Below are 22,211 nucleotides of genomic sequence, written 5' to 3' on the forward strand. Positions count from 1 at the left end.
ACACGTCCACATCCAGAGAAAGAACTATGGAATTGGATTGCAGAATGAAACAGACCATTTTCTCTTGTGTTACGTTTTATTTTGTTTTACAGTTTCTCCTATTCATTTCAATTCTTCTATGCAACATTACTAAGGTAAAAATGTATTTAATAAGAATGTATGTATAGAACCTATATAAGATTGCATGCCATCTTGGAGAGGGAGGGGGGAGGGAGGGGAAAAAAAGGGTGTGGGAAGGGAAAAAAATCTAAAATATATGGAATTGATTGTAGAAAACTGAAAACAAAATAATCAAAAAAAAAAATTAATGCCACTTCTGAAGCCCATTTAGGTAAACTATTCTGATTCCAGAAGTTGGTAATCACTCTAGGACACCATCCCTTTCTTTTTGCATATATAATATACTTGCATATTATTATGTATTATATTTATCAGTATTGTATAAGTCCTCTATTAGAATACAATCTATGAATTATTTCACAAAAAAGTAAAAATGGTACTTTTTTGTATCTCCTTCCACACCTGCTAGCACTGGTGCCAAGTAAACATCTTTGAACAAATTAATCCGTTTTCCCCTGCCTCAGTTCTCTTCCAATTCAAGTCCACCAAACACTCAGCTGTTAAAACGATCTTCCTGAAGCAAAGGTCTGACGATGTCAGTCACCCTCCCCTTGCTCAGTAAATGCTAGTGAGTCCCTATAACATCCAGGTTCAAATATGAACTCCTGGGTGCAGCTTCGGAAAGGGCCAAGGAATGGTCGATATGGTACTTGCTCCCAACAATAACAAGAGGAATGCCAGGAGCAGAACAAAGGTCTACATACAACATTTATTGCCCAAAGTCTCTGATACTGTCAGTCGTGAGGGCATGTGGAAGATCATGACAAAATCTGGTTCCCTGTAGAAGTTCATCAGTATTGTACATCAATTTCATGAAGGCATGCTTGCATGAGTTCTGGATGAAGGACACTGCTCTTGTGATTTCCCAGTTATCAATGGAGTGAAGTAGGGTTGTGTGCTTGCTCCCATGCTTTTTTTAGCATGATATTTCCCAGGATGTTGTCAGATGCCTTCAACAAGGATGAAAACAGCATCAAGATCAGCTACCACACAGATGGTAAACGACTTAACTTGAAAAGGCTACAAGTCAAGAACAAAATGGAGGGAGAGTTGGTGCATGATTTTTTTGTTTGCAGATGATTATTCATTCAATACAGTCTCTGAGGCTGAAATGCAACAGAGTATGAATTGCTTCTCTGCTACTTGGGCTAATTTTGGCCTGACAATCAAACCCAAGGAAAAAGAGGTCCTCTATTAGCCTGTACCGCACTAGGCACACATGGAACCATTGGTTACAGTAAATGGAGAAATTTTGAATGCTGTGGATAAGTTCACTTACCTGGACAATATACTATCCAGAGATATCCGCACAGATAATAGGGTTGACGCACATATTACCAGAGGTAGCTCAGTGTTTAGGAGGCTCCAAAGGAAAATGTAAGACAGAAGAGGTAATAGGCTACATACCAAACTAAAGGTCTACAGTGCCAATGGGCTGACTTCACTGTTGTGTGCCTGTGAAACCTGGATAGTCCATGAACAACATGCCAGCAAAGTGAACTGCTTCCACTTGAATTGTATTAGAAGAGTCTGAAGATAACCTGACAAGATAAGGTACCACACACTGAGGTTCCCCTCTTCAGCTGAAATGCCAAGCATTTATACTCTACTTCAGAGAACCCAACTCCGATGGGCTGGCCACGAAACCTGAATGCCAACTGTGTGCTAATGTAAAAGATAATTTTACAGAAAATTCACACAAGGAAAGCTCTCACGTAGTGGTCAGAAGAAGTAGTACAAGGGCACTCTCAAGGTCATTTTGAAGACCTTTAGTACTGATTGTGAGACATGGGAGATGCTGGCACAGGACCATCCATCATAGCATACTCACATCAAAGAAGATGCTGTACTCTATTAGCAAAGCTGAATCACAGTAGAACAAAGGAAATGTGAGCTGCATAAATCCAGTGACACCTCCAACCCAAATGTTTAAATGGACTGCTGTGTCCAACCTGTGGTAAAGTCTTCTGAACCTGTATTGGACTGATCAGCTACAGTTGAATGTAACTGTACCCTGACCCCAACATCATGATGTCATTGGTCCTGTTAAAAAATGAAGAATGAACAACAACCACACATTTGCCATGTCACCTCCCTATTCAACAAGCTTCTTTTCACCTCCAGAATAAAACAAAAAATTCTGTTTGGCTTTAAAGCCCTTACTACCTTTCCTCTCTCATTCTATCTTATTCCTTTCCACATATCCTACAATCTAGGGATGCTGACCTACGTGTTATCCCTTTCACAAAACACTCCATCTCCCACTCTGTATACGATTACTGACTCCTGGCTTCCTTTAAGTCACAGCTAATATCTCACCTTCTACAAGAAAGCTTTCTTGATGTCTTTTGGTTCTCCTCATTCAACAAGCATTTATTAAGCACTTACTATGTGCAAAAAAGATAAAATATAAGTTGAAGATAATAAGTTAAAAGTCACTAGCACTAAGGATTATTGGGAAAGGCATCATAAAAATGTGGGGATTTTAGCTTAGAACTGAAAGAAGACAAAGGATCTGGGAGGAGGAGGAGATATGAAGAGGGAAGAGTTCCAGGCACAGGGGCCAGAGAATGAAAATGCCCAGAATAGAGAGATGATGGGTTTAATGCTAGAAACAGCCAAGAAAGCCAATGTTGCTAGATCAGAGAGCATGTATATATCTGTGTGTATGTGTGAAGGGTAAGGAGGGGTGAGGTTGGGGTAGTATAAAGAGTAAGAGTACTGAAAAAGTTTAGAAGGGACCATCATTTGAGGTAGATGAATTTCACAGCAGAGTAGAGGATGAATTAGAGCAAAAGGAGACTTCAGGTAGGGAGATCAACCAGAAGGCCACGGCAATAGTGCAAAAATGAGATATTAAGGGTCTGGACCAGGGTGTGACAGTATAAGAGAAGAAAAGGGGGGCATGTATAAGATACATTACAAAGGTAGAAAGTGATAGCACTTGGCAAATGATTGGATATGGGAAGTGAGATGAGGAATTTGTGTAGGTTGAGAGCCTGGGAAGTGTGAGGATGGTGGTACCCTCAAATGTAATAGCAAAGTTCCAAAAAAAAGGAATTTTTGAGGGGAAGGAGTTCAATTTTGCAACATATCTAATTGAAGATGTTACTCAATAGGTAATTGGAGATATGAGACTGAAGGTCAGGAGAGAGATTTAAGCTAGACAAATAAATATATGAATCATATGCACAGAGTTGATCATTGAAATTATGGGAGCTGATATCAATAAGTCAAATAGTATAAAGGGAAAAGAGAAGAGGACTCAAAGATGTGTCTGGGGGGATATTCATGGTTAGTGGGCATGACCTTGAAGAAGATATCGTAAAGGAGACTGAGAAAGAACAGTCAGACAGGAGGAGAAAGCAATGTCATGAAAACCTAGAGAAGAGAGTGCTTTTGCTCTCTATTTGCTTATTTTATTTTACAGTTTATCCTTTACATACTTTGTAGACAGCTGTTTGCATGTTGTTTCACACATTGAAGTGCAAGCTCCTTTAGAGGGGGTACTGCTTTTGCCTTTCTTTGTATCTCCAGACGTTGGCAAAGAGGAGGCACTTAATATGTGCTTGTTGATTTGATTACTTATCGCTCATCCCATATAACACACCATCTTCTAACTCCATGTCTTTTCACTAGCTGTTCCCCACCCCTGAAAATGCTCTACCTCCTTACCTCTGTCTCCTCACTCCCCTAGGAAGAATCCATAAAAACAGATGCAACAATTTCTATGGACTCAATTCTGATTATACTACATTTGGTACAAATAATATTTAAATATAATGTCAACTTCAAGGAACAACATTGACAAACTATGGTGCACGGAGAAGGGGGACCAAAATGATGAAGGTACTAGACACCATCCCTGATAAGATCTGTTTTTATTTTGAATTTTTAAAATTAAAATTTAACAAAAATTTCCCATGTCCTACTCTTCCCAGTGAAAAATAAATTCAAAGCCCTTGTAACAAATAGTCAAGCAAAATAAATTCCCCCATTGGCCATGAATAACAACAAGAAAATGCCTTAATCTGCACTCTGACCAAATCTCCTTTCTGTCTGGATACTGGTAGTATGTGTCATCATGAGTCCTCTGGAATAGTGGTAGAACATTGCACTGATCACCGTTCTTAAATATTTCAAAAGTGTATGTCTTTACAACGTTGTTACTGTACAAATTGTTGTCTTGATTCTGTTCACTTCACCCAAGTCTTTGGTTTCTCTGAAATAATCTCCATCATAATTTCTTATAGGACAATAGCTTTCCATCACATTCACCAACTGATGGGCATCCTTTCAGTTTCCAGTTCTTTTTCATCCCAAAAAGAGCCGCTATAAATATTTCTGTATGTATAGGTCCTTTTCCTCTTTGATCTCTTTAGAATATAAACTTGGTAGTGGTATTTCTGGGTCACAAGAATGCATAGCTTCATAAACTTGGGGGCATAGTTCCAAATTGCTTTCCACAGCCAATTCACAGTTTTTTTTTAATTTGTTTTCAGTTTTCTACAATCACTTTCGTAAGTCTTAGATTTTCTCCCCCTCTCTCCCTGAGACAGCATGCAACCTTATATGGGTTTTACACATACATTCTTATTAAACACATTCTCACATTAGTCATGTTGCATTGAAGAATTAAAATGAGGGAAAACATGAGAAAAAAACAAAACAAAACAACACAAGAAAAAATATTCTGCTTCATATTCTGTGATCCAATTCCATAGTTCTTTCTCTGGATGTGGATGGCATTTTGCCTCAAGAGTCCATTGGGTATGTTTTAGGTCCTTGCGCTGCTGTGAAGAGCTAAGTCTACCAGAAAAATTCCTTGCACGTTGTGGATGTTACCGTGTACAATATTCTCCTGGTTCTGCTCCTTTCACTCAGCATCAGTTCATATAAGTCTGTCCAGGAGATGTATCTTAACAATACCCACAGATGTAAACAGTGTAGCTATTATCTTACTTTTACAGTTGAAGTAACTGAGGTTCAGAAAAGTTATTATATCTAACAAATGATTATATCTAACAAATGTCAGAGTCTGATTTGGAAACCAGACTGAACTATGAGTCCATTTTCTGATTTACTACTCTTACTTCCTGCTGGTTTCCTGGGGTGGCAGTGGAAATGGAAAGAAGGGTATGGCTATCAAACAGGTTTTGGAGGTAAAATTGTCAGAATTTAGAGGAGATTACTGTGTATTCATATGTCAAATGACTCTGAGGTCTGAAGACAGGGTACTTAGGAAAATAATGGTGTCATAACAAATAGTAAAGTCAGCAAAAGAGCAGGGAGAGGAAACATGAGTTTGATTTTCTATATGTTGGGTTTGGGGTAACAAATGGTATACCAAAATGAAGATAGCTACTGTCAATTGGAAATGTGATTCTGGATATGAAGCACTAGGCTGGGGCTACTGTTACTGGAATATAGTTATTGGAACCACATAGAAGTAATAGTTGAGGCCGTGGTAATGGATGAGATTTCAATTTTAATTGAGAGTGATTTGGTGAAGCTTCAAACTTTAAAATGGGAGGAAAGATCCAGTTTCTAGTGTGTTCAGTAGCTTATATTATTACAACAGCCTCATGATGGGTCTGCCTGCCTCTTCATTCCAATCTATTTTCCATTCAGTCAACAGTGATTTTCCCCAAATAAAGAACCATGTCAAACCCCTGCTCAGGAAACTACTGGCTCCTTATTGGATTAAATACAAAATCCTTTGCTTAGTATTCAGATCCCTTTATAACATACCCTCTCCTATCTCTAAGAAAAACTTTTTACTGATGTTTTCTGTTTCTTATTTATCACCATGGTATCCCAAGTATCCTTCCTTTTTCCCCTCCCTGAGAGCCATCCCATATGACAAATAGTATTTTTTTCTAGAGAGGAAAAAAAGTGTCAGCACAACTAATCAGTACATTGAAAGAGTTTGAAAAAATGTGCAGTGTATGACAGCTGTGGACCTCCTACCTCCACTAAGGGGAAGTTTAGGAGTATCTTCTCATATCTCTTCTCCTGAGTCCCAATTGGTCTTTATAATTTCATTGTATTTTTAAATTTTGGTGTGGTGTTCTTTCCATTTAAATTATTGTAGTTAACTATGCATATTGTTTTCTTGACTCTTTACTTTGCATCAGTTATTACAGATCTTTCCATAATTCTCTGTATTCATCACAAATCATTTTAGTAGTATTCCATTAGTAATATTCATGTAGCACTATTTGTTTGGTCATTCCCCAATTAATGGACATCTACTTTGCTTCCAATTCTTAGCTAGGACAAGTCCCTGCCCAAATTCTACTTAATGACTGTTCTCTGGACCCTCCAGGGTTACAATTATAATTAATAATAACTGTTTCCCTTTCACTTCCAGCTTTAGTTATTTTTTTCTTTAGCTCATTAAAGGGGCCATTCACTGAATGGTCATTACCTCCCTCGAAGTGAGTACCTGAAAAGGTCTTAGCCTAAAAAGGTCAAGGTCTCCCACTGCATCCTGGGCTGTCTCCAGTCATCCTGATGAATATCTGGTCACTGTATCCAGATGAGTCAGGAAGAGAAAGTGAGGCTGGTGACCTTGCACAGCCCTCCCTCACTCAAAACAAAGTCAAGTGCAAGTCATGTCATCATTTCTCTGATGTCATGGTCTTCTTTGAAAACAAAGGACGAACACAACAACAAGTCCACCTAAATCCTTCCAGGCCTCTCTAAAGTCTTCCTGTTCACCATTTCTTGCAGCACAATAGTATTCCATTACATTCATATATCACAACTTATTCAGTCATTCCCAATTGATAGGCATCCCCTCAATTTCCAGTTCTTGGTCACGAGAAAGCAAGCTGCTATAAATATTTTTGTACATGTGGGACTTTTTCCCATTTTATGATCTCTTTGGGATACAGTCCTAGAAGCTATATTGATGGGTCAAAGGATATAAACATTTTTGTAGCCCTTTGGGCATAGTTCCAAATTGCTCTCCAGAATGGTTGGATCAGCTCACAGTTCTACCAACAATGAATAAGTGTTCCAACTCTCCCACATCTTCTCCAACATTTATCATCATCCTGTTTTGTCATGTTACCCAATCTGATAGGTGTGATGTGGTACCTCAGAGTTGTTTTGATTTGTATCTAATCAATTGTGATTTAGAGAATTTTTTTCATATGACTATAGATAAGATTTAATTTCTTCCTCTGAAAACTGCCTGTTCATATCCTATAACCATTTATCAATTGGGGAATGTCTTGTATTCTTGTACATTGGACTCAGTTCTCCACATATTTTAGAAATGAGGCCTTTAACACAGACACTAGTTGCAAAAATTCTTTCCCAGTTTTCTGCTTCCCTCTTAATCTTGGTTGCATTGGGTTTGTTTGTGCAAAAACTTTTCAATTTATCTATTTTGCACTTCATAATGCTCTCTATTTCATTTGGTCATAAATTTCTCCATAAATCTGACAAATATACTGTTCCTTGCTCCCCTAATTTGTTTATAGTATCAGTCTTTATACCTAGAAGATGTATCCACTTGGATATTATTCTTGTGTATGGTTTCAGGCATTGGTCTATGCCCAGTTTCCACTAGTTATCTAGTTTTCCCAGCAGTTTTTGCCAAACAGTGAGTTCTTATCCCAGAAGCTGGGGACCTTGGGTTTATCAAACAGTAGATTGCTATATTCATTGACTACTGTGTCTAGGGCACTTAATCTATTCCTTGGGTCTACCCCTCTATTTCTTAGCCGGTAGCAAGTGGTTTTGATAATTGCTACTTTATAATACAATTTGAGATCTGGTAGGTTTACACCACCTTACCTGGCATTTCTTTTCATGAATTCCCTTGATATTCTGGACCTTCCAGATGAATTTTGATATTATATTGTTCTAGCTCTAGAAAATAATTATCTGGTAGTTTGATTGGTACAGCACTAAATAAGTAACTTAATTTGGGCAGGATTGCCATTTTTATTACATTACTTCAGCCTACCCATGAGCAACTGATGTTTTTCCACTTAATTAGATCTAACTTTATCTGTGCAAAAAGTGTTTTGTAATTGTATTCATACAGTCCCTGGGTTTCTTTTGGCAGGTAGACTCCTAGATATTTTACAGTGTCTACTGTTGCTTTAAATGGGATTTCTCTTTCTATCTCTTGCTGTTTGACTTTGTTAGTAATATATAGAAATGCAGATGATTACATGGGTTTATTTTGTAACCTGCAACTCTGCCAAAGTTGTTTATTATTTCAAGTAGTTTAATTTAATCCTCTAAGAATATCATCATATCATCTGCAAAGAGTGATAACTTAGTTTCTTTTTTGCCTATTCTAATTTCTTATTGCTAAAGGTAACATTTCTAGTACCATACTGAATAACAGTGGTGATAATGGACATCCTTGTTTCATCCCTGATCTTACTGGAAATGCTTCTAGCTTATCCTCATTGCATAAAATACTTGCTGATGGTTTTAGGTAGATACTGCATATTATTTTATGGAAGGCTCCATTTATTCCTATCCTCATCAGTGTTTTCAATATGAATGGGTGTTGTATTTTGTCAAGTTTTTTTCTGTATCTATTGAGATAATCACATGGTTTCTGTTAGTTTTGTTATTGATATGATCAATAATGTTGTCATTTTCCTAATACTGAATCAGCTCTGCATTCCTGGTATAAATCCTATCTGATCATAATGTATTATTCTTGTGATAAGTTGCTGTATTCCTATTGCTAATATCTTATTTAAAATTTTTACAACTATATTCATTAGAGAAATTGGCCTATCATTTTCTTTCTCTGTTTTGGCTCTCCCTAGTTTAGGTATCAGCACCATATTTGTATCATAAAAAGAATTTGGTAGGACTCCACCAATTTTCCCAAACAGTCTATATAGTATTGGAATTAATTGTTCTTTAAATGTTTGATAGAATTCACTTGTAAATCCCTCTGACCCTGGAGACTTTTTTTTTCCTTAGGAGTTCACTGACAGCTTGTTCAATTTCTTTTTCTGAAATGGGGCTATTTAAATATTCAACTTCCTCTTCTATTAATCTGGGCAATTCATGCATTTTTAAATATTCATCCATCTCACTTAGATTGTCAAATTTATAGGCATAGAGTTGGGCAAAGTAATTTCTATTTATTGTTTTAATTTCCTCCATAATGGAGGTAAGTTTGCCCTTTTCATTTTTGATATTGGTAATTTGGTTTTCTTTCTTTTTCTAAATCAAATTGACCAAAGGTTTATCAATTTTATTGGTTTTTTCGTAAAACCAACTCTTAGTTTAATTTATTCAAAAGTTTTCTTAATTTCAATTTTATTAATCTCTCCTTTGGTTTTCAGTATTTCTAATCTAGTATTTACTTGGGGATTTTCAATTTGTTCTTTTTCTAGCTCTTTCAGCAGCAATCCCAACTAACTAATCTCCCCTTTCTCTATTTTATTCATGTAGGCGTTCAATGACATAAAATTTCCCCTCAGAACTGCTTTTGCAGCATCCCATAAGTTTTAGTAGGTTGTCTCATTATAGTCACTCTCTTGAACGAAGTTGTTGACTGTTTCTATGATTTGTTGTTTAACTCACTCATTCTTTAGGATTAGATCATTTAGTTTCCAATTAATTTTTGGTTTCTCTTTTCAGGGCCTTTTATTACATATAATTTTTATTGCATTATGATCTGAGAAGGATGCATTCACTATCTCTGCCTTCCTGCACTGGATTGTGAGGATTTTATGCCCTAGTACATGGTCAATTTTTGTATATGTGCTATGCACCACTAAGAAAAAGGTACATTCCTTTCTATTCCCATTAAATTTTCTCCAGAAATCTATCATATCTACCTTATCCAGAGTTTTATTCACCTCCTTAACTTCTTTCTTATTTTGAGGTTATTTTTATCAAGTTCAGAGAGGGGGAGGTTGAGGTCCCCCATTAGTATAGTTTTGCTATTTCTTCCTGTAACTCCCTTAATTTCTCCTCTAACAATCTGGATGCTATACCACTTGGTGCATATACGTTTAGTAATGATATTGCTTCATTGTCTATGGTGCCTTTCAGCAGGATATAGTTACCTTCCTTATCTCTTTCGAGTAAATCTATTTCTGCTTTTGCTTTGTCTGAGATTGATTGCTCCCCCTGCTTTTTTTACATCAACTGAAGCAACCTTTTACCTTTACCCTGTGTGTATCCTCTTGCTTCAAATGTGTTTTATGTAAACAAAATATTGTTGGATTATGGTTTTTAATCCATTCTGCTATCTGTCTCCATTTTATGGGAGAGTTCATCCCATTCACATTCACAGTTATGATTATTATCTGCCCTTCCCTCCATCCCATTTCCCCTTGTTTATGCTTTTAGTTGTCCCTTTGTGCTTCCCCTCCACAATAAGAGTTTTAATTTTTGACCACCGCCTCCCTCAGTCTTCCCTCTCTTTTATTCCCCTTATCCCTTATTACTTCTTCCCTCCCTTTTAGCCTCCCCTCCCTTTTTTTTCTCCTCTCCCCTCTTACTGCCTATTAGGGTAGTTACATTTCTATACTTAACTGAGTTTGTTGTTTCCTCCTTGAGTCAAATCAGATGAGAGTAAATCTCAAAAAGCGTTCATCTCTCTCCCCTCTTTTCCTCTACTGTAATATGTTTTTGTGCCTCTTCCTTTTCACATCTCCTGTTACAATTCCTTCATACCCTTATGTCTCAATTTTTATCATCACATCATTTAATTTATACCCACTCCCTCCATCTATGTATACCCCTTTTAAATATCATAATAAACAATTCTCAAGATTAACAAGTATCATCTTCCCTTATAGGGATGTAAATGGCTTGCCCATATTGAATAACAAGTATTTTCCCCCTTTTTACCTTTGTATGCCTCTCTTGAGACTTGTATTTGAAGATCAAATTTTCTATTGAGCTCTGGCCTTTTCATCAGGAAGGTCTGGAAATCTCTTATTTCACAGCATGTTCATCTCCTTGCCTGAAATATTATGCTCAATTTTGCAGGGTAACTGATCCTTGGTTGTAGTCTAAGCTCCTCTGTCTTATGGAATATCACATTCTATTCCCTCCAGTCTTTTAATGTAGAAGCTGCAAGGCCCTGTGTGATCCTGACTGCAGTTCCTCAACATTTGAATTGTTTCTTTCTGGCAGCTTGGAGTATTTTCTCCTTAACTTGATGGTTCTGGAATTTGTCAACAATATTCCTTAATGTTTTCAGTTTGGGATCTCTTTCAGGAGGTGATTGATGAATTTTTTTAATGATTACTTTACCCTCTGGATATAGGACCTCAGGGTAGTTTTCCTTGATGATTTCTTGGAAGACATTATCCAAGCTCTTTCTTTCATCATGGATTTCCAGTAGACCAATAATTCTTAGATTTCTCTCTTCTGGATCTATTTTCCAGGTGAGTTGTTTTTCCAATGAGATATTTTACATTTTCTTCTACTTTATCTTTCTTTAGATTCTGCTTGACTGATTCTTGATGTTTCATAGAATCATTAGCTTCTACTTGCCCAATTCTAATTTTTAGTAGACTGTTTTCTTCAGTTAACTTATGCATTTCCCTTTCCATTTGCCCAATTGTTCCTTTCAAGGAGTTATTTTCCTCAGTTAGGTTTTGTACTTCCTTTTCCACCTGTCCAATTTTCCCAGTTAAGTTTTGTGCTTCCTTTTCCATTTGCCCAACTTTTCTTTTAAATTCTTCCGTGATTTCTTTTTTTATATTTTTAAAATCACTGGCCAATTTTTCTTCTACCTCTCTAATTTGGCTTTGAAAATCCTTCTTGAGCTCTTCCAAGAATGCTCTTTGGGCTTGAGACCAGTTCATATTCTCTTCTGAAGGTTTGAGATGGGAGTAGTCTCAATGCTGACCTCTTCTGTATTCATTGGTCCTTGTCCCCCATAATAACATTCTACGGTCTTTTCCCTTCTGGTGTGTTTCTGGCTCATGATGATTGCCTTTTCCATGGCTTCTAAAGTGGATCTCTGCTTCTGGGGTACAGGGAGGCTCTGTCCCATGGTTCTTGTGCTTAGGACTTGAGGCTTTGTATACTGTGGTCTTTGAGTCTTTCAGCTAGAAGCTAGACTACTGCAGCTTACTTAGTGCTGAGCTGACTGGTGTGCAAAAGCAGAGACCAGGTGAAGTCTTTCTGAGTTTCCCCAGAGTTACCCTGGAGCTCACTGTGTGAAGTGTCGGGAAGGGATGGTCTAGCCACAAGAGGTCTCCTCTCCTGAGCTGGAGCACAGGCAGGCTCATCAGTTGGTGAACCCTATCTGTGCTAGTGTCTTCCTGATTCCCCTGGCTGTGCTAAGACACGTCTAGGGTACTGGTGTTGGTACTTATGGGCTCCATACCCCTGGGGCTCAGGATCTCCTCCAGGTTTGCTGAGGTGGGGCTGTGTAGGACAGCTTCAGTCCTGCACTGGTCCACTTCAGCCATAGCAAGAGGAGACCTCTCCACCCCACATTGCACTTTTTCTAGCCTCCTGGGCTAAGAGACTGTTTACCCCTTTGGCTGATCCCACTGCTTCAGGATTGTTCCTGGATAAATATTCTCTAGATTTTTCAAAGTCAACAAGGGGAGGAGGGGGAACATTTACAGATCACTCCACCATCTTGGCTCCCAGAAGTTCAAGTAGGTGACTTATAGACATTTAATCTGTGGGTTGATAGTCTCAGGAGTGGCTGCTGCAGTTACCTGGAGTTCTGTACTTCTCTCTCACTCAGTTCCACTGGACTCTCCTCCTGGGCTGATATGTTTGAGAATCCAAACTGCTACTGCTGCTTCTGACTGTCTGACACTTCCTGCTCAGCTTGCTATGGCGAGGTTCACACTGCTACCGGTTGTGCACTCTGTGCTCCTCCAGCCCTGTACAACAGATCCTTCCTGCTGACCTTCCAGGTTGTCCTGGGCTGGAAATCTGCCACACTCTGTCTCCTAGTGGATTCTGGCACTCTAAAATTTGTTCAGATTCTTTTTGAGAGATGGCTATGTCATAGAGTTTAGGTGAGTACTTGCTCTCACTCCATCATCTTGGCTCCGCCCAAATTCACAGTTCTAACAGTGCATTAACATTCTGTTTTCTAACATCTCTAGTACTTGTTATTTTCCTTTTGGGGGCAAATTTTAGCAAACTGACAGGTATAAAGGAAAACTTCAGAGTTTTATACATGCATTTCTCTAATTATTAGTGATTTAAAGTACTTTTGAGATGGCTACTAATAGCTTGGATTTTTTTCCTCTGAAAACTGTTTTTTCACATCCTTTGACCATTTATCAACTGAGGAATGGCTCTTACACTTACAAATTTGAATCAGTTCCCTATATATCTTTAAAATGTGACCTTCATTGGAGAAACTTGCTGCAAAAAACACCCCCTCCATTTATCTGCTTCTCTTTTTAGTTGCATTGACTTTGTTGGGCAAAAATTTTTTTATTTTTTCCCCCTTGAGATTCTTGACTTCCTTTCCTCCAGATGAATTTCATTATTTTTTCTAGCTCTAAAAAGTTGTCCTTTGCTAGTCTGATTGGTATGGCACTGAATAAACTAACTTCGGTAATACTGTCATTGTTTTGCTTAGGACTAGCCCCTCTTTAATTCATCCTCTTCCTTCTCCCCTTTTCCAACTGTTTTCCCTGAGTGAAATGTATTTCTATGCCTATATATGTGTGTATGTGTGTGTGTCTGTATGTTCTTCCTTCTTTGACCAGTTCAGATTAAAGTGAGGTTCAAGTGCTGTCTCCTCCTACTCACCCTTACTTTATTTTGTTTTGTAGTCTTCAACTTATGTCCTTCAAACGTGAGATAATTTTTCCCACACTTCTTTCTTTTCTCCTCTATTACGTTTCTTTTCTTCTTCCTTTCCTTTCTTCTCATAAGATCAGTGAAGCATAAACAAAATCCATTCCCAGGTCGGGTCCTCCATCTTATTACATACCCTCTATGATCCCCGATGAAAGGCTTCTGAGGTAACATATGGGTCATTTCATATTAAAATGTAAACAGTTCACTTTTGTTTAATTAGTTATGCTCACTTATATTTGCTTTTTCTATTTTTCATGTTTCCCATGTTTGTATTTCGAAGTTTCTAGGCAGCAATGGTCTTCTCATCAGAAATATGTGGACATCTCCTATTTCATTAAAAATCCACTTCCCCCTATAGTATTGTACTTAGCTTTGATGGGTACGTTATACTTGGTTATAAACCTTTATTTCTGCCTTCTGGAATATTGTATTCTGATCTCTCCACTCCTTCATATCTGTGGCAGTAGTTTTATGTAATTCTGACTACTATGGCTCTTCAATACCTGAATTCTTTCTAGCTGTTTGTAGTTTTTTTTTTCTTTAACCAGGAAGCTGCTGGACTTTGGCTATAAAGTTCTTAGGAATCTTTTCAGTATTTTGACTTTATGTTAATATTTCTTGTTGTCTCATGGAGTCATTAGCTTCTATTTGGTGAATTCTAATTCTCTTTTATAAGTAAGTTAAGTAAGCTTCTTAGACCAAGCTGTTAATTTTCTTTCCAATTCTTTCTTCCATAGCTCTCATTTCTTTTCCAATTGTTTTCCCACTAGTCCTCTCATTTCATGTATAAAGTGATTTTAAATTCTTAAAAAAAAGAAACCACAAAACAAATTCTTGTTTTTTCTCCTCCAAGAATTCTAGTTCAAACTGTGCTCAAGCTGTGTTGTTCTCTAAGGCTTTGCTTACAGAAGTTTTGGAGTCATTCTCTTCTTCTGAGCTTGTGTCTTAAATATCCGTCACCATACTTCTTTCTTTGTTCATTCTTTCCTACCTACTTCTTAACTTTAGACTATGTTAGAGCCAGGCAGTCACACTTCTGGAAGGAATGTCTGGGTTGGGCCTGTGTCTTCTTGGGGTCCTGCTGTGTGGCTCGACAGACAGTGTGGAACTTGTAGCAAAGAAAGCCTCAGTTCAAATCTGGACTCAGACACTCACTAGCTGTCTGACCTTGGGCAAGTCACTTAATCTGTGTCTCAGTTTACTCATCTGTAAAATGATAAGAATAACACCTGCTTCAAAGGATTATTATGAGGATCAAATAATTTAATATAACAAAAGTGCTCTGTAAACCTTAAAGCACTATAAATCAGTATCACCATTATTACTAGATGCTATATTATTCTAGGATCTCTAGGATAGCTGGCTGGGTTTTTGGGCAAGCTTTAATGCTCCCAAAGGAGATGCAGGATGAAGTCTGAGCTCTTCATTGTAAATTCTACAAGTTCATAACATGCATTTGATTCTGAGCAACACAACAGTAGGCTCATCCCCTGGTTGGAGTTACACTGGATTGTTGGTGGACTTAGCCACTGTCAGTCTGCTCTGCAAGTTCAGTCAAGCTTCCCTTTAGTCTAGGCTTAACAGCTTTGATTAGTATGCTGCAGGCTTCAGACTTGCCTGGGTACTAGAATTGCTTAGCTAAGACTCACTGCTTAGCTCCTGAGGTCAGTTATACAGCAGCTGCTGTGATCACACAATGTAATCAACAGATATATATAAAGCATATTGATGTCAATCTCTCTGGATTCAGGTATCCTATAAATTACGTCCAGTAAGTTAATATTAGTCCATTTCTAACATCTTTACTTTCTTCTTTCTTAAGCTATAGTCACCGAATCATGTATTTAGAATTGGTCATCTAAAATAAACATATCATTTTATAGGTGACAAAAATGAGGCCTACTGAAGTTAGGTAACTTGTCCAAGGTTGCATAGGGAGTAAGAAATAGGGCCATGATCTGAACCTCTGACTCAATTTTACACTTTTTCTACAGGACCACAGTGTTTGCCAATAGGTGAGTGCTGAATTAGAATGAATATTTTTATACATTTAAAAACAAAACAAAAATTCTGACCCCCATACTTTGCTTGTACCACTCTACTCATTAGTTACACTACATATTACTTCAGATAAATAGCAATGAACATTTCCAATGCATAAAACAAATCAAATTCTTCAAATATAGACTATCAATATGATTTTGTTTCAAACAATCTGAGAAGAGATTTTACCTTATTACCTTTGTTCTTCAGGAACAAAGAAAATGTCAAACATGTCCCAAAGAAGCACCTAATACCTTAGCCTCATCTTTACAATCTTAATATTTTCCTCTAGGACACAGCTAGTCAAAAACATGGAATAGAAAAGCCCCAAATGCGTTCACATGTATAAAAACTATTCACAGGAAATTATTCAAGAGAAATATTCCTACTGCTCTGTTGAATACTGTCACCTCTTGATTACTTTCTTGCAAAATTTCATCATGCCTACGTGGCATAGGGTATTGGGCCTGGAGTCAGGAAGACCTGAATTCAAAACCAACCTCAAACATTTACTACTTGTGTTAGAGACAAACTTGACACACAAAAAAGGTATCAAGAAAAATTTATTTAAAATGGAGTTCAGAGTAGGGAAGGCCTACGTTCCTTCCCCTGAAGGAATGGGTAGCTTCCAGCATGGCCACTGGAAGGACTACAACCAGGGCAGGATGAGATAGGACCCTTACAGAATTCTGAACTTTGGATTTCCCGAGATACTGTGGCCATGTGACTTCATGTTCTCTTCTCTGATAGGCCTTTCCTCACACAGCTCCTTGGGCCTGTAAATTAGTTTCTGACCTTTAACCTGTCCATGCCAGGTCACAACCCCTATCACTGAGGAATGTCGAAAACAGAACTTTCTTACTTCCCACACTTGTATCACCCTAGCAAATCATTTAATCTCTTTCTGCCTCAGTTTCCTCATTTGTAAAAAAGTATCCGTCCTCCCAGGGTTTTTTGAGGATAAATTGATATATTTGTAAAGAATTTTACAAACCTTAAGTAGCTATAAATGCACTCTACTAATGTTATTATTATCGTTTAACCTGAAGACCTTGACTTTCAGGTTTACAAGAGACTAGCAGCTCTTTCAGCGACAAATTGACCACAGAAGTTCAAAGAACATTACTAAGATAAAGGAATCTTTCTACCAACACTAGAAGGTGTTTTCCAAACTATGAACCTCATATAAAATAATACAGCTATGTCCTATTTACAGATAATATATTTATGAAAATATCCAAATTCAGAGGCCAGGAAAATGAGGAAAAGGATAGAAAAGGTGAATAATCACATTATAAATTAATTCTCTTGTAAAAAAGATTCAAATAAAAGATTTTTCAGAGTATATTAAAAAGGGATAACAGAATGTCTGAATACTGGTCAAAGTATGAAATATTTAGTCTGACCATAGAAAATAAGGTAATATAAGTTAAAGCATTTTGGAAAAACACAAAATGCTGTTAGTCAAACGTCCTATATACGAGAAAAGATGGCATTATATGTATTCAATTAATTTTAAATAAAATTATAATCTTTGTTTAGTTCTTGTTTTCAGATTAAATGCTTTTATATGGATGAGTTTTCATTTTTTATCAAATTAACATATCTAAATATTTTGTTACAAAACAAAGCTGCCACATTTTACTTTATATTTAACACTTTACATTTCAAAATGTAAAAACCATTATTAACTAGCTGATCCATACAGAAACAGGCAGTAGTGCTGCAGGACACAGTTAGCCAATCCCAATTCAAATGTCTAAAAACGAGGAATAAAGAAATGATTACTCTTATAGTTTTTGTTGTGCAAAAAAGTTAGCAGCTAAAAGGGTTTTTTGTTATCTTTAGATTTACTTATAACACTTTTTATGATAAAACACCAAAAAAATTCAAAAAATATCAGATAACACAAAACATTAAAACTCACCATTAAAGTAAAAACATTATCAAATCACAGAACCATTTAGTTTCCCCATATTTATTTTTACCTTTGTAGTTTTTAAAAGGGAAAAAAAGCTTCAGAAAATGTTTCTGATAACTACGAAAATGCAAAGGAGAATATCCAAACTATCATACACTTAAAATTCATCAGGAAAAGCTATCATATATTTAACCAGGCTAGGAAAAAAGGAGGTTTGCTCTGTCTTCTAAAACCACATTGTTGCCATAAGATGAACACAAGTTCAGAATTGGGTCTATGTAGCACAAACTATCAACTGCCAAAGAGCCATTTGGTTTTGAAGCTGCTTTTATAAAGTATCTTAAATTTACATCAACTCTGAAACCTCAAACGGGGCGGGGGGCAATCACGTTTACACAGTAATAGGCTTAGTGCAGTAAGTCACAGGAAGCTACAATTCTTTCACTGAACTCAAAATGTTCTATTTAGTTTAAAGAAAGTTAGATCTCAACTATACCAAACTCTATATATCACACACTACAACTCCTTCTATGGCAAAGTTATCACCTGTACTGAGGAATGTAAACACTTAGTGCCATATAAAAATCACCACCACCGCATCAGCATCATGTTAACGTTTACTTACTACTACTTACTCATTTACTACTATGTCCCTATTACTTGCTTATTACTTATTACAGGCAACAATGTACAAAATTCTAGCCATACTCTCACCAGATCCTATCCTGCACCACTTACTGCTCCCCATGTCCCTCATGTTTTGTCACACATTCAATTAATGTTCTCACAGGTCAAGCAGATACCAGTTTGGAGGAGGGAGAACTGTATATACAATTTAGAGGTCCTCTTTAATGAGCACCCAAGAACCTCTTCAGTAGGTCCCTCAAGTCTTAATTCTGCCTCAGAGAACCTTTCTCCATCTTCAATCATATCACCTGCCTTCCCAAACTTTTCATAACATCCCCTAATAATAATAATAAATAATAATAAAATTCCATAATCAACCCTGGAAACTTTCTAAGACTTTGGTTCCCCTGAACCTATTATTCTTACCTGAATATTTCTCCTCCACAGTATTCCCGCAATTAGCCTTACCCCACTTTTCCCAAACCCTTCCTCTTTTGATCACCTTCCCCCACTAACGACCCCCCAGCCCTAAGACCTAATCTAGTCCAGTTTGTAATCGCACCAATGTTTATGGCGTGCCTCAGATAAGAAGTTTAAAAATGCTTTTTGAGGACCAGACACTCAACTCGTCTCATCTTCCCCACTTCAATCCCTACCCCGCAAGCTAAGAAGGATAAACTAAACCACACACAAAAGACTCCCTGCTCATTTCTTTCAAAAAACGGCTATCCCCTCCAAGCACTAATCCCAGCATCCATCAATAGTTAATTTCTTCAAACCAATCCCTCTAAATCTCCCCTAAATACCCTCTTACTCACCTTCCACCAAATGTTAACTGCCCTCCTACACCTCCCCACCGCCCACCCCCCAAATGTTACTGCCTTCTCACTAACATCTGTCCCTCTCTCCCAAATTTTATTGCTCTACCATCCCCTTTCTTCTCTCCTCCCCAAACATTACTGCCCTGCCAGCCCCCTCCTTCCCAATTCCTAAAAGCTACTGCCCTACCAGCCCCTCTTTACCAACGCCCCCAAAAGTTAACAGCCCTCCAGCACCTCCTTTCTATCCAGCCCACAGAAGTGTCCGTCCTCGCCCCCCTCCCCTAGACTTCCACTCCCCGCCCCCCGCCTCCTCTCCCATCCCCCAGACGTTACTCGCGCCGCTCGTCCCCAGCGCCCGCACTGCTCCCCGCCCCCCAGGAGACCCGGGTCTCCGTCACCTTCTTCCTCCTCCATCGCCCGGCCCGAGCTGCCCGTAGTCGGGCGCCGCGGTCGCGTCCTCAAGCTGAGGTCGGGCTCCGCCGCCGCCGCTGCCCCGAGGCCGCCGGCCCTCAGGATCCCGCGGAGCCGCTCCTGCCCCAGCCCCCGCCGCCGCCCCAGCTCCGCTCCCCGACTTCCTGACACGCCCCCCTCCGGTGCCTCCGCCAACCGAGTCCTCCCGCCGCCGGGCCCAGGAACCAGCGCGCGGGGGCTGCGGCGCAGCCGGAGCGCTGGGGAGGAGCACCGCGGCGTGGCCCGGAGGCGCGGGCCCGGAGGCGCTTCTGGGAGCCGGCTTGTCGGCTCCTTCCTCGGCTCTGCGCCACAGGGTAACTGTGACCTGCGCGTCTCCCCAGGGTGGATATAACCCACATAAAGGAAATGGGGGGGTCGGGAGGGCTCCTCACGTCTGAGGAGAATCGCTTAGCTTGGAGGGTGTGATCGGACCTGTACACACATATTATACGGATAAGTAATCTGGAGTTGGAAGGTCCTTTGGGTCATTCAGTGTGCATACGTATACAACATATACGTATATTTTTGTGTGCGTGAATGTGTACTTTCGGAATGTTCTTGTATACAACACAAGCCGTGTGTATACGCAGATATGCCTGTAATAATCCGTACATGGGCACATTCACACATAAACAGACCTACCTAGTAACATATATCCGTATCTGTGTGTGTGTGTACTTATGTATCAGATGACCCAAAGCCTTTCCAGCCCCACGTCTGACCGTATGGATGGGGTTCAGGCTCTGGGAACCTCCCTGAGCTCCCCTTGGATCTTCCCACTGAACCTGGCCTTTCCTACTCCGATGGTTGCCCTTGGCCTAGCCTGGCCTTCCATTGTCTCTTACCTCCGGATTTTCCCACCCGCTTCCCACCCAAACCCTCCATTATCCAGTATCTTCTGATTGCCTCCAGCTCTTTCCATCCCTAGACCAGTCAGCCCCTCCTTGGACTTCCCCTCAAGACCCTCCCTGAACCCCTCCTCCCATCACCCTAGACTAACAGACCACCCGCAGGTCCCTCCTACAGCCTTTTCTGTATTTGAGTTACATCTTGCGTCTATAAAGCCGCACAGATTCAGTCCAGCTCAGACTCTGTCCAGCTGAGATCCTGTCTGGCGTGCTTGTGAATACAAGCGTTACAAATGCTTAGGCTCCTTGAGAGTCAACTCAGTATGGTGAACTTTAATAAACTTTGTCTTTCTTTGGTTTTAAGAAGACTTGAGTCGAATTCATTTGAGCAGGACCTGGCATGTCGGCATTTCTGGGGGCCCCAGCACCCCTGAACCTCAACGATATATTTGTGTATATATGTGTCTAAAAGTGGGTATTGTGTCAGTCTAGTAGGTGATTATGAGAAATCTTTGTGTACCCTATGACCTTAAATTAATTCTGTGTGCTTTCTTTATCTGTGTAAAATAGGAGTAATGATACCCTCCTGCAGCCTGCTCTTCTCAGTGGAATGGGGGCTAAAATATGTGTCTTTTATGTATCTATTTATTTATTCATTAATATATATATATAATAATATAAATAGGTAAATATACAAACACACATATTTCACAGTTCCAGGTTGAGATAAAATACAGATCCCCTTTAAAGGCAGCAGAATATAGCAGAAAGAAGATTGGATTTGAAGTTGGACTAAGTTCAAATCCCAGCATGGCCATTTCCTAGCTTTCTGACCACAGACAAGTCATTTCCCCTTTCCAGAGCTAGGTTTCCTCATTCGTAAAATCTGGGATCTGTGAACTTTAAACAATATAGTTTGGTATGTATTTCAATATAATTTGTTTCTTAAGTGTTTTGTTTTTATGCACTTAAAAACATTATTCTGAGAAAGTGTTCATAATTTTCAACAAAATGCCAAGAGAGTCCATAATACAAAAAAAAGGCTGAGAATCCCTAAACTCAATGATCCCTTAGGTCCCTTCCAACCTTGATCTTTTTTTCTACAGTTTTCCATTTATTTTTAGTTTTCCACATTCACTTCCATAAGTTTTAAATTTTCTCCCCTTCCCTCCCCTCTTCCTCATCCTCCTTCCCCAAGAAGGCATGCAATCTGATATGGGTTCTACACATACATTCCTTTTAAACACATTTTCACGTTAGTCACATTGCATAGAAGAATTATAACATGAGAGAAACCATGAGAAAGAAAAAAAACAAACTAAAACAAGAAGGAAAACAGTCTGCTTTGCTCTGCATTCAGACTCCATAGTTCTTTCTCTGGATGTGGATGGTATTTTCCATCATGAGTCCTTTAGAATTGTTTTAGAATGTCCTTGCATTGCTGAGAAATCTATCAAAATCAGTTATCTAACACTGTGGCTGTTTCTGTGAACAATGTTCTGGTTCTGCTCACTTCACTCAGCATCAGTTCATACAAGTTTTTCCAAGATTTTCTGAAGTCCAACTGCTCATCATTTCTTATAG

At 38.8% G+C, this 22,211-nt stretch overlaps 1 protein-coding gene across 4 annotated transcripts in view; it reads right to left on the reverse strand.

Annotated features, from left to right (window-relative positions):
* DPY19L4 (dpy-19 like 4) overlaps nucleotides 1-20,022 on the reverse strand; it is a 60,250-nt gene extending 40,228 nt beyond the window's left edge. Inside the window, exons 1-2 of one of the 4 annotated variants that reach the window (XM_072603496.1) lie at nucleotides 19,728-19,889; nucleotides 523-1,140 (exon numbers count right to left, since the gene is read on the reverse strand). Coding sequence is in view for 2 of the 4 variants with exons in the window: in XM_072603494.1 (XP_072459595.1) it covers nucleotides 10,975-11,041 (67 nt within the window). In the remaining 2 variants the exon portion in view is untranslated. Of the gene's footprint in view, nucleotides 1-522; nucleotides 1,141-10,974; nucleotides 17,842-19,727 lie in introns of those variants that run through there. The other 3 variants (XM_072603495.1, XM_072603497.1, XM_072603494.1) reach the window with 3 other exon arrangements.
* Between the last annotated feature and the right edge of the window lie 2,189 nt (nucleotides 20,023-22,211).

The sequence above is a fragment of the Notamacropus eugenii genome, chromosome 4 (genome assembly GCF_028372415.1).
Source record: "Notamacropus eugenii isolate mMacEug1 chromosome 4, mMacEug1.pri_v2, whole genome shotgun sequence".
Classification (NCBI taxonomy): domain Eukaryota; kingdom Metazoa; phylum Chordata; class Mammalia; order Diprotodontia; family Macropodidae; genus Notamacropus; species Notamacropus eugenii.